This window comes from Ciona intestinalis, chromosome 1 (assembly GCF_000224145.3).
Source record: "Ciona intestinalis chromosome 1, KH, whole genome shotgun sequence".
Classification (NCBI taxonomy): Eukaryota; Metazoa; Chordata; class Ascidiacea; order Phlebobranchia; family Cionidae; genus Ciona; species Ciona intestinalis.
Genome location: NC_020166.2, coordinates 5,157,623 through 5,175,437, shown reverse-complemented (window position 1 = coordinate 5,175,437; position 17,815 = coordinate 5,157,623). Strand labels below are relative to the sequence as shown.

The 17,815-nt window shown below is 37.9% G+C and overlaps 1 protein-coding gene across 6 annotated transcripts in view; it reads left to right on the top strand.

Moving 5' to 3' along the window:
• LOC100183188 overlaps positions 1-17,421 on the top strand; it is a 43,329-nt gene extending 25,908 nt beyond the window's left edge. For 3 of the 6 annotated variants that reach the window (XM_026833948.1, XM_026833955.1, XM_026833958.1), the window contains 18 exons: positions 7,558-8,034; positions 8,326-8,404; positions 8,771-8,806; positions 9,929-9,988; positions 10,362-10,595; positions 11,066-11,187; positions 11,695-11,796; positions 12,292-12,490; positions 12,754-12,894; positions 13,506-13,661; positions 14,095-14,264; positions 14,494-14,647; positions 14,786-14,872; positions 14,987-15,048; positions 15,295-15,408; positions 15,734-15,803; positions 16,385-16,603; positions 16,743-17,421. In XM_026833948.1, coding sequence (XP_026689749.1) covers positions 7,558-8,034; positions 8,326-8,404; positions 8,771-8,806; positions 9,929-9,988; positions 10,362-10,595; positions 11,066-11,187; positions 11,695-11,796; positions 12,292-12,490; positions 12,754-12,894; positions 13,506-13,661; positions 14,095-14,264; positions 14,494-14,647; positions 14,786-14,872; positions 14,987-15,048; positions 15,295-15,408; positions 15,734-15,803; positions 16,385-16,603; positions 16,743-16,871 — 2,611 coding nt within the window. In that variant the 3' untranslated portion in view covers positions 16,872-17,421. The remainder of the gene's footprint in view (positions 1-7,557; positions 8,035-8,325; positions 8,405-8,770; positions 8,807-9,928; positions 9,989-10,361; positions 10,596-11,065; positions 11,188-11,694; positions 11,797-12,291; positions 12,491-12,753; positions 12,895-13,505; positions 13,662-14,094; positions 14,265-14,493; positions 14,648-14,785; positions 14,873-14,986; positions 15,049-15,294; positions 15,409-15,733; positions 15,804-16,384; positions 16,604-16,742) is intronic. The other 3 variants (XM_018813026.2, XM_026833951.1, XM_009864064.3) reach the window with 3 other exon arrangements.
• The last annotated feature ends 394 nt before the right edge of the window (positions 17,422-17,815 follow it).

Genomic DNA, 17,815 nt, shown 5'->3' with positions numbered 1-17,815 from the left:
GTACACAGTTTAGGTTTTTATTTTTTTATTTTTATTACTTTTCCGCGAAAATTTAACACGGTATCCGAAAAACGGTGATTCAATATTTAAAAGTATTATTATATACGAATGCCTGGAGTGGTTTGGCACATGAGACTTGTGTGTTTTGAGGATACCCTTTCCGATTGTTGTAGGCCTATCTATAGGGTCACCAAACTGTTGATATTAGCAAGTGGCGGGTTTCTCACGCATAAGCTGTCGTGCAGTGAACACGTGACGCGCAACTTCGCACCTACATGTCGCTCGTTGCGGCAACTATTCGACGCCAATCATGATACGTCTGACTCAGTGCCAGTTCAGTGAATTTAGTCTCGGGCATCTAGTGTATTACTCGTGTATTTCGGACGGGTGGTAACCTCGTGAGTGGGTGTGCATATATAATATATATAATGTATGCGTGATGTTGTCTGGACATGGATATAGTGGCTTTAGGTTACGTGCTGCGAGACACGGCGAGGCAAAACGAAAATCCAGCGCTGTCATTATATTCCGCAATAAAGCCTTTTTCAGTATCAGGTAATATACTGCTAACCACAAATGGCGCATCATCAGTCGATTAAAGGACAACAATAATAACACAGCGAGAGCGTTTATGTGGCACCTGCAAGCACTGGAAATACTGACGTTCGCATTTCCTGGCGAAACAGGGTGTATTGCTGAAACTGATGGCGTAATAGTTCAATCGCGCTACTGGTTGACTGAAGAAGGTCTGGTGCAATTTTCTACTAGGCGTGCATTTAAAAGCCCACTAAGTCAAAAAGGCAACAAAGATAAAGTTGAACAGCACAATGCAGGTTGTGTGTAGCGGTTATATCTAGAGTTGACGTGTTTTAACGAGAACATTTTGATTTCCGTTGTTCATCAAGTGACTTTGCACATCAAAGCTGAAGTTTCAACCCCAGCACGTCTCGCAAAGAAAACAGTTTCGCACGCAGCGCTTGCCTTGTTTATACAAAGTGGTCAAAATCTTTATTCGCAACAGTGCGTCAAGTCTTCAGTGTATTTGACTTTCCTAACTGCCCTGCGAAATAGAACGTCGTTTTTAGTTTACAGCAGTATTTGTTCTAAATAATGCAGAGATGCAATCCTCACCTATGACAGTGTTTACAGACTTATAAGTTGCAGTCATTCTAGAGGACATCGTTGGAATATATTTGGTTTAATACGTTGTAGGTCTGGTTGAGTGTTTAACTGAATTAAAGTTGATATTTCTGCCGGTTTCGCTTGGTTGGTTTTAAACCGGTGACCCATGAAGGCTCTCCTTCGATTTCCCAGCCGTCGTTTGACAGATGAACAAATTAAAGTTCGCGACTTGAACCCGGAAAATTCGTTGACCAATTGGCCCAGTCCAAAGCTACGCAGTTCTCTACCAGCTTTGCATCCGTCGAAGCCAGCAGTTCACGCAAAAGTAGGACGGACTGCGTCGGCTGGGACCAAAACCGAACGTGCCAGCGAACGCAGGAAAATATGGTCGCCTATTTCGGGCTTGTTGGCGACCACTGACGGATTAAAATTATGGACTCCGTCTCCGCCTCGAAAGAGGTTTGGTAGCAGGAAAAAGCGGAAGCTTCGAAAGTCAAAGAGCGAAGACCCAGATGCTTGCCTGGATGCGGAAACTTCACGGTGCTTATCTTATTTTTTTTTATAAATATACTTGTTAAATAATAGGCCTACGTTAGAACTTAAACGGGACTGGAGATACAGAATATTATTAAGCGATCCAGTATTTGCACACAATGATCCTTCACTGGTCTACATTGCTCACATCGTGCAATAAGAACGGTGAGCGAGAACGGACGGATAAAAGCGTTGTTAATCGGATGTGTTTAATCTTTGTATTAGTTGAATGGAATGAAGAGATTTGATCGATAAATTCAATACTCGCCATCAACCATAAACATATTGGGTGCGGGGCTATTTATAGAAGCCATAAAATAAGCAAGCAATCGCCAATTCTTTTTATTTAATGTTCGTTTGCCCTGCTTTGCTTTACACGAGTCGGAAGCTGTCACAATTCTCTTAAAGAAATCATTAAACTCTCGGCGGTGTTGGTCGCCTGAGAACAGGAACTAATCTATTTCCGAGAGCAATATTGTCAGGTGGTAGCATTGATTTCGCGAGTTCTTCTTAGCTTTCAGATCTTATGTAATTAAATGCATCCAGTGTTGTTAATATGGTTGTGGCACACCACACAGTTGCGGAAAATGAACCCCGCCGTCTTTGTTAATTAGCGAATAGATTTAGATGCAGGAGCGAGTAATGTAAACACTGTAGGCTGCCACAACACTTATTGTGATAAGAACGTCAACGCAGGTGGTAAGCATAGCGATGTCAGGCTTATGATATGTAACAAAATGGGTCGCACATTCCTTAAAAATCAGCAAAACTAATTGAAGGATTAAGAAGAATAAATTTGTTCGCAAGTTATTACCGATATGTTATAAAGGGTCCACCAGTCCACAATATGACCGCAGCGTGATAAAATGAAACTTAAAAAAAATTAAAATCCAGATTTAATAAGTTTCCGCGTAAACGACTTTCGGCCCGAATTTTGTTTTATATTTATTATAATTCCCTGCGGGACAATGTTAGGGACGCGAGTCTTGGTTTAAGCGAGCACAGTACAATCTGGCGGCGTCTTTAAAACGATTTTGGAGTCAACCCCGTCCATAGCTACAACGAGTTTGTCCTTGATCGATTTTATAGCGCTTGAAAGTACCATTTGGTTCAAATGGCCGCGTAAAGGTTGTTTTACCAGTGCCTGGCTAATATGTGGAATTGAGACTTTTAATGTATGTTGATAACTGAAGCGGTGATTCTGTCCAGATACTCGTTTGCCTCTCCTTATAACAGGGCGTTAGTTGATAGTAATCTCTGTCGCCAGCAGTTACGTTTTTCCCGCGCTTGACTTGGACTTGGTTTCAGAAACTTAATCGTCTCAGTGCTCGCTAGTTCATGGTCGAGCAGTAACAGGATACAAAGCGTTAAAAATGTAAAGGCTACTTTCTGTAGTAAGAACTTTACCAGTCAGATAAGAAGGACTTTAATATTGGGAGCATTTAAGTAATAAGATGCCATGTAATTGTAGGGTTGCCATCATCTTACGTCATTAGGTTTATGACAACGCATAATTACACGTTAGATGTTCGTTGTAATGCGTATTAGTTACAGTTGTAGCTGCTTCCTGGTTTGCATTCATTAGGTTGGAGGCAACAAACGTTTTACGTTTGCTAAATATTGCTGCATCACAGGATGTGCTTCGTTGTGCTTGCGTGGCATCAGACTGCCTCACAACGTTGCTAACTCATTAACCAAAATACATTACATAGCGTAGTTATGTTTGTTTGAAAAAACAGTTTGCTTGGTGTGTTGCAAGGCTGTGTATACTAATGGCATCCTTCAGTCGACCAAGGAAATATTTTCCCCCGGAAATTAGTCGGGGGTTAAACAATGACGCAAACTCTGACGAAGATGGTGACGTCATGTACTTGCCTGCCGTGACGTGCAGGTAAGTAAAGCGGGGCAAGACGTATATGAGGATGTGTACGTGTGCATGTTGGTGTGTGAATGTGTTTATGTTATCTGCCTACTAACTGTTAATGTCAAATAGAACAAAACAACAGTATATAGATGGTTTCCGTTATACTAATGGGGTGTAAAATGGGATACTATCATCATCAAAATCCCATATTTCCTAATAGATATTTTAACAAATAACAACGATATCTAGAGCCGCGAGAATAGGGATATATAATTATGTTAAAAAATCTTTGTTTACTACCAGATAGGACGAGAAATAAACCTAAAACATGTCCCATCCTACCCTACTCAAAAAACGTTGCAATGAATACTCACGCCATAGCTTTCTCAACAGAACGATTAAAGTAAAGTAACTTTGCATACGTGTACCATAAACTATAAAATCGAATCAGTAATATCGTCATACACGTGTCCTACCCAATCAATTCCTATTATGAGGAAATAGTAAATATTGTTTCCCTTGCGGTGCATCTATGGTAATTATAATGCTGACTGTGGATCCAATTAAATGGCACGACCGATTCGTTATGCTAGCTTATTATACGACGTCACCGCAGAGAGAGGCAGAAGCACCACATCTAAGATGACGTTTTTATTACGTTTGTTTAAGATATAGCATCGCTTTCGTGTAAGGGGATGTTTCAGCTTGTTTAGACGATATAAACGAATTTGTAATATAATATATAGTTCACTGTGGCAAAGGTGGAAATATTTGTGGCGCCAATTATGTTATGATACGATTGCTAATCGATTAAGCTTGGACGTTAAAGAGGGTATAAGAAGACTCCGTTATACGCTGTGATCAATATTAATATTCTAAATGGTTTGTTCAAGATGAACGTTAACCTACTAAAGCTTGTTGAACCGTTTGAGTCATCTAATTTACCGCCACATTACTCCGTCTTAACCGCTATCTGCGAATATGAGGGTTTAGGTTTGCCTATAAAAACATAACTGCTTGAGTTTGACAAATAGTTGCAGCAGCTTGCCCTTTCTCCTAAGCCAGGATAATTGCGACGCATCTGTACGCATCATAATAACCTGCCTTCATTCGGTTTTGTCTGGGTTGACTTTCCGATAAATAGAAAATACGTTGAAAGTTAAGAGAAAATCGCCCTGAGGCTGCGAACGATGTTCGTCTTGTTCGTATTTCAAACATAACCCTAATCCAATGAAGCTTGTTTAAAACTTTAAGGGAGGTAGCTACGTTAACGATTAAGGCTTCGTTCGGGCTTAATATTCGGGAGAAATCGGTTAGCATGCTCCTGTCTAGACTCGCCATGTACAACGGGAAATTAAGTCGAACGTCACCAAATAATGAAAAGCCGTGAACAACAAAATTCAAAATATCAATGCATAACCTGGTCCTGAATAGGAATATGTGACGCTGCTATTTGTGCGATAATGGGCCACGAGAACACACACTGTTTTGAAGTCAAATTTCGTATAGTTGAAATATAAGACTAAGCGGAAAAAAACAGGAAGTGTGCTGGCGCTCGCATTTGGCTTAACGTTTTTATCTGTGTAACCTACGTCATACGTGACGTCATTCACGGGGAGAAAATAGTAATCGTCGCGGTTGTACTTGTGTCCAAACACCAATCAAGTTGAAAATATTTGGTGTACTTGACTGATGGAAATAATATTAGTTATAACTTGCGCTGTTTATTAGAATGTCAGTTCTTCCACTTTCTGGGTGTTTCTGTATTTTCTGAAACGTAAAAAACACTGTGGGGTAAGATGGAATATTGTTAGCACCCAAATTTCATATTTTCTAATCGGGTTTTTAACCATTATTTAATAAACAATGCCTCATAGAGTCGCGAGGCTACGGTTATTTACCCCAAATATTCTTTGTTTACTACTAAATGGTATGAGAAATACAACAAAATCATCCTATTTTAACCCCACGGTATACTATAACCATACACTTTATTCTGTTCATAATCGATGTTAAAAACACTAAAAATAAAGGCGTTCGGTATTATCACGGTAGAAAAACTATATTGTCTACAAAAACCACTAACAAGTCGTTACACTGTAGTAGGCGTAAGCTTTGTTCGACTAAAGTGTTTTTTCAAGAGGCAAGTACCTTGCGTCAATAGAGTGCTCCAGTGGATTTAACTGATGGAAGTGCGTTGTATCCGGATTTACTTTAACCCACACGTGTATTTAGGAGCTTTTGCAGCGATGTAATCTAATCTGTGCAACTTATGTTAACCGTTTGCTGTTTACTAAGTGCCTATGGTAGCATTAATTTGTCTTGAAGTTTTTTTTGTATGATTACGTAATACTTCAGCGCAGATTTAAATGTATCGGTACAGTTTTTCCTCATTTGTTTGTGGTGCGTTAGTTTTACTGTTGGTATTGATAAAAAGAGTTGTATACGATTTGTGTGGCAAGCAAGGAGAATACCGTACGCGGGATGAGCTTAGGAAGTCTTTATCGAACGACCACAACAACACGAAATGTGTTTTAATTAAGCAAAATGAGTTCGGTCACCTCGTGCCTAAGAAAATACGGTATTGATCGAAAAATGTCTACCGCGAATATTAAAACGCCTGTGATGGTTAAGTCTTTGGGGATAGTGCGTCTATCTGATGGTTATTTAGTTGCGCTTCATGTGTTTCGACACATTAGTTTTAGTTATCGTTGCCTTTTTCTGCCAAAGCTAGAACGCGGCGGGTGTTGGTCCTGCCATGCATTATTCATGCTGTGTTTTAATATCTGCGATCCCCACTATGCCAGGCGGATATAGGTAATAATTGGGAAATAAATTCGCGTATGCCAGGTCTCAGGAACAATAATTCAGTAAACGCTCGCGTGGGGCATTGAATATTAATAGAGGTGAAATATGAAATCACTTCATTGTGTTAGATAAAGGTTGCACCATTGTTACTCGATACCACTCGGATATGTGGGCGTGTTAACATAGAATACTTTGACTTGAATGGCCTCCCAGGCATCGCCGAGCTTTTGTTGTGTAGCTAGTATTAATTTTCCGCATGTTATACGAGAAGTGTATATTATTATTTATAGATACGAGGTAATGGCGCAAGCAGGCAGATCTTTCCAGCTGAGTTTATGCGATTACGATCTTGCTTTACAGTATATATACGCGTAATGCCAAACATTAACACATCATAGAATAAACACGAAACCTTAAAAATAGAACGAACTATTGCTGGAAAAATCTATATAAACAGTCGAATATATTAGATTATTCAGTTACAGTGTAAAGAACTATATATTTTATTAATTGTTGTGCGTGCTTTTGTTAGTTTGTCTATTGAAGTCGCTTGCAGCTCAAATCTTTAATACTACTCTCAGTTTCGCCCCTTGACAGTTAGGAATTCTCCCTAATTAATAAACTTAATTTTGTCAGTCGATATTCCCATTACAATTGTCCACAAAAGAACAAAACATAAGATAAACAAGCAAAAGTAAAATCCCATATATATGTAATGGTGATGTGTCAGTTTACAGTTCCCTACGAAAGTTAACTCGTTTGTTCCCGTCTCTATTTCAACGGTTCGTAACCTTTTCGTCTGACTCAGTCACGAATGATGCGTTAATTTTTCTGTAATTCCCCTTTAAGGACTTTTCGCCGATTTACCTTGAGTTGTATACGGGAGGTAATAATAATGGGACGTGACGAATTCGTGATTTAAAAGGAGAAAGCGCGCAAGGGTTGAATTCACTTTTCGTCTTGTGGTTCGCACGATGCTGTGTGTTTTGTACCTTTGAAAGAAATTCAATGTTGCGTGAGTTAGCTCACACGAAGGGACTCAATCGATCGTTTAGTTTTGTTTGCGCTCTGGCATAGTAACGTATTGACTTCTTACCCAGCATACTCAATATAAGTATTGAATAGGCGGTGCAAGTGTAGTGTGTGTTAAGTGCGATTGGTGTGTTGGTATGTTGTTAAACATGACTTGAGTGTCTTGCCCCGCTCCAATGTATAATATTTGACCGCAGTCAAAACAACTTGGAGTCGGATTTACCGCTGGATATCAAAGGACCAGTCACAGCAGTGTGGAAAAGTCTGCAATTCAAGTCAAAATCGACAAGTCAGCTGCCCAGCCCTTGTCGGGGATTGCGCAGTCACCGGAACTGTCCAGGGCAGGAGTGCGATAACCTGGTGTTCACTTACAAGCAAGACAATTTAAAACGAAACCGAAGCTCTAGTCAGTTCGACAGCAGTCCAGTTTGCAACCGACTTCGCAACAGGCGGGCAGCTGTTTCATCCGGTACAACAGAAGATCTCGGAGAAATCTCACCAGGAATCGCTGATTTCGTGGAACTTGACGAAAACGAGATGCCTGTCAAGAAAAACACCTTAAGAATTACTGCTAGGTTTATCGGATCGCTTCAGAAACATTCGACTCAAAGAGTGAAGGCTGAAAAAGCAGCCGCGGCCGCCGCTTTGGCTACATTGTTGACAGATCCTATCAGGTAGAAACACAGTTGCTGACGATGTTGGATGCTTCCTTAGATGTTACTTGTTGAGGCTTTTGTTTCATATCGAAACCTGCTTTGTCTGTCCGGCGTATTTTTCAATTGCAGTAGCAAAACTATTAGCACGTTAGATGTCGCGCAAGAGCTGGTACTTTAAATGCTCTCGCGTTGTAGTTTTCCTATTACATACATACAGCGGTCGCACACTTATGGTATTTAAACCTTTATACCTAAATATAGCCATCAAAGAAAATTATACCCAATATCATAATTAATCTTTTTTTCCAGAAAAGAGTCTGATGGAGGTATATTATGCGAACCATGTTCTGAAGATGACAGCAACAGCAAAGTTTCAGATGCAAACAAGGTACGGCTAATGTAACAATTAAACACATTATTGTCGTTCATACGTATACGTGTTGCATGCTAGGTCATACATGTGATTTTGGTGTTGCTTGATGTTGTAGAGAAGTACACAGTGTGGTAATCCTGCATGCTAGGTGTGATTCTAACTTGAACTACAATCAAATACATTTTAACAAGCGGTGTAATTTGCGTAAAAAACGAAGTTCGCATTAACGTCTTAGATGAACATGGTTCGATAGGGTGACTTGAAATTAATTTATCCATATTGTTAAACGGTATATACCATTGGGATTATTAATAAACATAAAACGTTTATGCTGGTGGCGTATGATTGCACATTCTCTTAATCTTCTACCTTCAATACCAGGCCGATGACCTCTTTGCAATGTTGGAAAAAATGCAGGTAAGGCGATCCTTCGTTCTACCTTATTACTTCCTATCAATATATCACCCGTTCATGTGAAGTAGTAGACGTGTGAACGTTTACTAGGAGAGAACCGCCATAGAGTTAAAACAACCAACCAGCTAACAGTGCTGTGAGCCTCGCGCAGTTAAGCAGACAGTTTTCTACGAATTTTTAAAACAAGCATTTATGTAAAGGTGAAACTGATATAAATGAAATACGTCAGAGAAAATATATTCGCATGCGATAATGTTAGATGCAGAGTAGCAATGATAGATTGAAAGATGCAGCTAATGTTTTACAGGGTCGTCACAGTTTTCAACGTTGCGTCATCTGTTATTACATTACGTCTAGTTACTGATGATTAATTAGACCTATATTAATCCAAAATAATGCATAAAAAGAGGTTACTTTCATTATCCTGACTTGATCAGTCTGCATGCTCCAAATCTATTTCAAAAGATTCGAATCGTTTTGATTGATAATCTATATTTAGACACACAACCAATACAGCGAGTTAGGGAAATGTAGCAATCACCGACATTGTTAAGTAGAGTACAGTTAAGTGGCTTAACGCGTGATGGACTTGTATAGGGACTGTGTTTTATTCACATCAGGGCAGTTTAGTATAACGACGTTATGTTGGAGATATTTTCTCCCATATAATGTCTTGACAAATAAGGACATGTTTGCTTCAGATAATTCGGATATCGATTATAGATTCGAGACGTCCATGTGTACGATAGTTGTATAACCATTCCTTCTTTATTATTGTGAAGGTGTGTCAGGTATAGGTTATGTTTAACTTCAAGAAGAGGTAGATATGTTTTGATAGATAAAGCATAGAATATTCTGTAGCGATATGCGCCGTGTAAGAAGGTATTCAAGAAGTTTTCGTTCCGCAATTAAATACTCGGTGAGATTTTAGAAATTTTAGTTACTTTTTAAGGTTGTTTTGATTTTCTATGATTTATATTAAATTACGACCGTCAGTCTTCCTATTTCTCTTTTTTTTTCACGAAAACCAAAATGCAGAAACTGCACTTCAAAATTGAAACCCTGGCGTGATAAAATTAATAAAGTTTCAAGAAATTTCAGTAGTTCAATATTTATTGATTCTAGGGCACGCGAATGGACGAACAAAGATGTTCTTTTCACATCACACCGACTCCTGAAATTCAGGTCTGTTTTATAACAAAATAAGCAGCAACCACGCGTAATCATTCTTAAAAGTAAATGCAAACGGGGACACGTTGATTACGACACATAACCTGAATTAATGTGTTTAGGTTTTGTGAAACTAACCTGTAACACTAGTTGTTGTATCTATGTTGTATTTTTAATGTAGCGTGAATGTTCTTAACGTAAACAAGCTTCAGCTGGTGCTGAAAACTTGCATGCTGTAGCGGTGGCTTAATTATATTCATTGTCTAATTTTTCTAATACGTACAGATGTCAATCACTTATGCCGTGACCCAAACCAACCATTTACTAACAAAACCTAATATCCTATATCCATCATGAGGCAATATGTTATAAGTTCTTTATAATGTAGCCGGACGCACCGACTCCATTGTACCCATCCATCAACGATATCCTTCGACGAGGTCCCCCTTTCGCCCAAGTAATTCCTCCACCCCAAGGCGGGTATTGGGCGCAAGGGTTTCACGCTCAATCTCGCCACGTCACCTCTGACCCCCGCACCTTAAAACCCACCCAAACCCCAGTCAGTTGTCGTTTACAACGTGATGAAGTGACGACGGCGTACCGAGACCACTTTGTTGGAAAGGTAAAATTTGTTTATTGGGGTGGGGGAAGATGGGACACCTTTACCACAAAATATATAAATATCCTGATCGTGTTTTATACAATTAACAACGGTCTATGAAAGTCGCGAGAAAATAGAATGAAAAGGTGTCCCATCTTCCCCCATCCTACTATACTGTATGTATATTTTCACAACGCACGAAAGAGTCATTAGACATCTCTTGTCATTATTTGCTGTTAGTGATTGCATTAGTGTACATCTATGGTAACTGTCCACTGGTGTCGGATATATCTAATTGATTAAACCGCCACAAAATCGATCCAGTGAGGCCTCTTCGCGTCTCATATTATTGGTCTGTAACCCTCTCAACGACGGGTGCATATGACTCAGGCAGGAAATGATGTAACCTCAATCACTTTACAGTGAAAACGTAAACGCGATCAACTCACAAATTTGAATGAAACCATTAAATTAATCTTTCCAAATTTCAGGAGCATGTCAACATATATGCGTATGATTATAACAGCGAGAACATCGGTTCGATCATTATGTCGGTGAAATATGAAAGTGTCGCTGAAGGAAGCGACCTTGGTCAACACAGAGTCTTATTAAGGTGCTTTACTCATTTTTAAACTAACATGAACACGTCTGTTGATTAAAAAGGTTACTATACTGGTGTTGTCAGAAGTATTAAGTTGGGTGGGGGAAGACGGGACACCTTCGGCACATAATGTCTAAATATCCTCATCGTGTTTTAAACAAATAACAACGGTGTATAGGAGTCGTGAGGATACTGTTTTATAATCCTTTGATTGCTCTTTGTTTACTACCAAATGGGACAAGAAAATAGGATAAAGTGGTGTCCTATCTCCCCCCCCCCCCTACTATAAATCTATAAATTTATAATTCTAAAATTATGTTGCGTACCGACGTTTTGACGTCCTAATCAAGACGGTTGTCTTTATTAGGTTATCTGAAAGCGCGTATACAGTACAGTCAACAATTTATTCAAATTCGAACAGTCTATGTTGGTTCTACCGATTACTGAAGAACATTATTACATTTATCATTATTACTATTTTTTCTGAAGATCATTATTACTATTTATCCATTTTCATAGATGTCGCCACGCTTCGTGGACAAAATGTTTTCCTGTTGTTCCCGAGAGTGGTGGGCCTGTACAGTGGGCTAAGAGCATGTGCGAAGATATCACTGTAGATCGGTGAGTCTCATTTCAATATTTCGTTTACAGGAATACCAAGGTTCATGTAATAGATTGTTTTTATCGTTCCATTTGGTAGGAAACAAAGAACTTTCAAATAATTATAAAACTGTAACACCACGACTCTATAATAGCGCTGTTTGTTGTTAAAACAAGATGGTGGGAATATCATGTGCTAAAGCTATCCCATCTTACCCCATCCTATTGTATTATAATGGTTGTGGTTTGACATAGCAAGAAATAGGAAACTGACCGCGACCACACGTATTATTCGCTTGTATTTTTCCACAACGACCACATGCTGCTTTAATAATCAGCTTCAAGATGACGTCATAATCTGGCATTCGATTTATTCATATATGACATCATAATCGAAATTCTGATTCGATTTTACTCTTCAAATCCAACAAACGCTCTTCCGACAGAACATATTTTCATTTTCAATTTCCTACGTGTCTGTCAATTTGCTAATGTGTTTCCTGAACTACCCCGCAGGTTTTACCCAATCGTTTGCCCGAACGTGTGGCAATCAATCATACAGTTCGACGAGCATTGTGTCAACTCATCACATAAATTCGGAGTGCTTTACCAGAAAGCAAGGCAAACCAAAGAAGAAGAAGTGTTCGGGAATTGTGAGGAAAGTCCTGCCTTTAAAGAGTTTCTTGACTTCTTGGGAGATAACGTTGACCTGCAGGTAAAGAAACTATGGCGATTGCTGTATTGTTGGGTGGGGGTAAGATGAGACATATTTTTATTCTATTTTTGTCGTCCTATGTAATAGTAAACAAAGAAACATATACCTGTAGCCCTACGACGTAAAAGAGCATTTGTAAATGTTTAAAACACAATCAGGAAATATGAGATTTAGTTGCTAACAGTATCTCATCTTACATCAAAATACTTAACAATAAGAATCATGCAATGGCAATATCTCTTTACATCCACAAATATATATAGGGTTTCGGTGGTTTCCGCGGTGGTCTTGACGTCAACCACGGCCACACTGGCCAAACCTCGGTACACAGTCACTTCCTCGATCAGGAGGTTATGTTCCACGTATCTACCAAGCTTCCATACGTCGAAGGTGACAGACAGCAGGTGAGATAATATATTTGTAAAAAACAATCACTTTAAACGGTGTAGATGGGTAATTTGAGACATGTTTTCGTTCTTTTGTTTTCCTTGCACTTGGTAGTGAACAAAGAATATTTAAGAAAATATAGAAAAAAATATAGTAGGGAGGGGAAAGATGGGACATCTTTCATTCTATTTTTTGTCCTATTTGATAGTAAAAAAAGAAATTTCAAGGAGTTATTAAACCGTATTCATAGACCGTTGTTAATTGTTTAAAAAAAACGATTAGGATATTTGAATAATATGTGCTAAAGGTGTCCCATCTTTCCCCACCCTACCATATATAGCTGTAACTGTAACCTCAAGATCTAAAAGAGTGCCGTTAGTTGTTACAAAACGATTTGGAAATATAGGATTTAAATGTTAACAGTATCCCATCATACCCCACAGTAATATACAACCTAAGTTTAATGATCTGTATAAATATGTTTTCTAACCGATTACTTAACAACTATAAAAGCGGCGTTTTCTATCTTAAACATACGTGGTAACTATTTTGTATTTCGCTTGCTTGCAATGAACATGTTTAAATCCATTAATTTGTTTTTTATAGTTCGTTTTGTTTTCGTTCACAGTTGCAACGTAAGCGTCACATCGGTAATGACATAGTGGCTCTTGTGTTCCAAGATGACGAAACTCCCTTTGTCCCAAACATGATTACGTCTCACTTTCTACATGCGTACATCGTCATTCAACCTATTGATCCATGCACTGAAAACTGCAGATACAAGGTAGATTGATTGTTTGCGCTACTTCGGTGTGATGCTGATATCCATTGTTTAAACTTACATAGCAGTTTAAGCCAGTGCAGGCTTATAAGTGTCTGATATACCCCCGCATATAGTGGGATTTAGGTATTTTTTTTATCTGAAACACAATGACATATATACCATAGTAGGATGTGGGAATGGGAAACCCTTTCATTATATTTTCTCGTCATTTCAATATATTGTTTCTCGTTAGTAATAAACAAAAAATATTCAAAGAATTATCAAACCGCAGCCTCACGACTCTCATAAATCGTTGTTATTGTTTGAAACACGATCAGTATATTTGAATAATATGTGCTAAAGTTGTCCCATTTTCCCCACCCTACTATACAAAAAAACATAAAATTGCTTTGCGCGATTAAAAACACATTTCTAACATTGAGTTGTTATATAGGTATCCGTGACGTGTCGTGAGGATGTGCCAGAGTTTGAACCACTGTTGCCTGAACCTGCTGTATTTGGACGGAACGAACAATTCCGTGACTGGCTCTATTGTAAACTTATGAATGCTGAATGGGCTTGTTGCAAGTCTGAACAATTCGCAAAACTTCAGTACAGAACTCGGTAAGTGAAGGGATACTATTAGCACGTATTATGCAAATTTCTGATTGTGTTCCTAACAATATACAACATTATTTTACAGTCTATCATTGAATACGTACCTGTAAAATAAGATTTTTAAGACTGTCGTTGCCCCGTCACGATGGGTTAAATAGTTCACTTTCATTCATCCATTTATTTATTCATTTTTTGCAAAATATCCAAAAAATATAAAACATTTTTTTTGAATTAGTTCGATGCTGTTGGACCAACTTCATGATGAAGTAAACAAAGGCACCGAGTTGATGTTGGGACTGACATCTCAGTCCGGAGGAGACAACATCAGCACTTCGTCTGCATCATCGGATACACAGAAGGAAGCAATCGGATTTTACGAAACTTTTAAAGTAAATGTTTTGTCCTCCAGTGGTTTTTGGCTATTTTTTATGTTAACATATTCTTACGTGGCAGTGTTGTGTGCATTTTTAATTTCTTTTATTTAAAATATATTTTTTTAATATTTAAAACAACTATTTTGTATACAGAAATTGGCCAAAAATAAATCGTTTGACGATGTCAATGGTAGCCCAACATTACACCACGGCAAAGGAAGCTCAGATAAACTAGTTTCTGTAAGTACTTTACTATCTGTGTTAAAATCTACTGAAGTGTAGCTGAAATAAAGAAGCGTTTTAAGTAAAACTGTTTTGTGTTAAAAAATAAAAAAATACTTTCTGTTTTCACAGGAAAAGAAATGGGGTTTCAAAAAGAAACAAAATGGCAGTTTCAATGTAATTGGATCGAAAGGGTAAGTTGATAGCATCCACAACTATTATATTCTATAACTGAAATATATAGCAGGGTGAGGTAAGATGGGACATGTTTTCATGCTTCGCTCTTGTTCCATTTGGTAGTAAATGAAGAATTATTCGATAATTATATAACGGCTGCTTTAAAAGCGTTGTGCTAATTGTTCAAAACACTATCAAAAATACGGGTCTTCTATCTTATCCCACAGTACTACAGTATATTTATATCCCATTTCCTTCCACAGAGACACACATGCGAGCCACACTGTACAAGACAGTGGTCATGCGTCAGACGTTGCGCTTCACAAATCCAACCAAGGTAGTGTGAACTCACTCAACGAATCTCCACAGAAAAATAGGTATGAGCATTTTCTACACTACTGTGTACTTATCGATGTATATTACTGCTAGGTAAGATGAAATACCGTTAGCACAGAGAACCTATATTTCGTTATCTAGTTTTAAACAATAAAAAACGCTCATTTGGAGTCGCGAGGATACGATTATGTAATTCGGCAAACCTTCTTTCTTTTCTACTAAATAGGACAAGAAAGTGAATGAAAACATGAACCGTTTTACCCCACCGTATTATATTTAGTACACCAATGATGCATGTATCAATTTAAGTTTTTGTCATTTTGTGTTTGTTAACGATTCAGTTACATTAACCTAAATATGTTGCAGACAACTCCGATCGTCTTCGCCCTGTCAATCGTGTGGAAGTTACACAAGTTTAGATTCAGATACTGGTCTGGTAAGTTAACAGTTGTTAATGGGAAAGTTTTTAGACATATTTTGGGCCAAGAAAAGAATGAATAAAGCATTAAATAATCGTTTTTATCACGTTGAGTTTGTTTAAAAAATTTAGAACAGAAATGACGTTCGTTTGTTTTTATCCTAAATATTTATTTATTTTCCAAATACGGTATCCAAAGTAGAGTGGTGGAAGATGGGACACCTTTTCACTCTACTTTTTCGTCCTATTTAATAGTAAACAAAGAACATTCAAAGAACTAAAACCGTATTCTAACTATTCTGACCATTGTTAGTTGTTTAAAACCGATCAGGATATTTGAATATCATGTACTAAAATTATCCCATCCTTCCCCGCCCTACCATATTAATTAATGTTTTATCGAAAATCCTAAGCTGCTGTTTTCCCAATATGATGTGTCATTCCTATATTGGCGTTTTATCCTCCAAACTTTTGTGGGAGATATGAACATTTGAAATGGCATTGGCATATTGAAGTCATATTTATACTTGTTATTGGCCTGACCTTGAATCTCAGGTTAATGTTTCAGTCATTACTTTCCTATTGTTTCCTTCGTATAGGAAAGCATCGCGTCATCGTCAAGAACCGACTCCTGGCCACGACCCAACAAACATACAGCGCTCAAGAAATCGAACAGTAGCACAGAACGACACAGTGCTGCCATAATAGAAAATGGGGCGGCAGAAGACAATGCAAATGAAGTTAATGAAATGAAGACTGAATTGAAAAAATTAAAACTTGAAAAGAGTGATTTCAGTGCGCAGCAACAGGAAATACTCGTAAGTAAAACACCGTTGTGTTATAAATGATAAATAGTATATTTGATAAAACAAAATAAAGTATTGGATTTTCAAATTATAAATACCATTGTAACCTATTCAGTGTAGTTTATGAATAAAAAATATTTATTCCCAACAGCGACTTCGAGATGAAGTGAAACGACTTAAAGATAAAGATTCCACCCACAAGAAAACTGATATTAATTCAAACCCGACTTTACGAGCTCTCGCCGCAACTGTTGCCACTACCGAAGAACATTTGGTGTGACGTCATGATTCAAATCAGTATGACGTGTAAACTACGTCATATTAACAAACCAACAACGTTCGCAAGCCAAGAGTGTTGGACTTAACTTGATCAACTTTTATCGACTTGCGGATCGGACCACAACAAACAAAGAGAAGAAAAACTCTTCCTTTTGTCTTCATCGAGTCATTTGCGTTATCTGACGTCGTTTTGTCCACGTACTTTTGACTGTGAATCATGTAAACTGAATAGTAATTATATATTAATGATAACTGTATTGTTTATATTCCGTTGTCTGCCGTTGCTCGCTGTCTCCCTCAAGAACGTCTCCCTTTCATATTTTATACATTTTGTTATTTAAACTGCTTATGTTGTACCTGATATGAGAGTTCAGTTTGCACGGCAAATCGTTCCTATGTTTCCTTTTTGTAAAAGAATATATTTGAAAATGTGGGTGTAGATTTCTACTGCATTTTCATCGCTGCTCACTTACATGGCTCACAACAGTATTCTATTTTCTTTTTTTACCGTACAAGCCGCGTATGGGCGTTAATAAATCAACAAAACAGAGTTGTATGTCTGTATTATGGTAGTCGTCAAAGGCAAACAATAAAGCAAAGTTTTCCAATAATTTTTTTTTCCTACAATAAAAAAAATAAAATTTTTCCTACAATAAAATGTTTTTTTATCCCTTGTGCAAGACGCTTAGCGGCATTTGCTCCAACTGAGTTAACTGCACGAATTGTCTAAGTTACGAATTGTCTCATACAAAAAAATAATCAATATAGTTACAAATAAATAATCAATATAGTTACCCACTTTGTTATATGCGGTAACTTGTTCACGGGAAACAGAACATCCGTTTTATAACGAATGTCATTACCCCTCCATGCGAAGATAAAAAAGTTACATTCCTTCGTTTTTTTTACCAGGAACACAAATTAATGTAGAAAGATATCGTTATA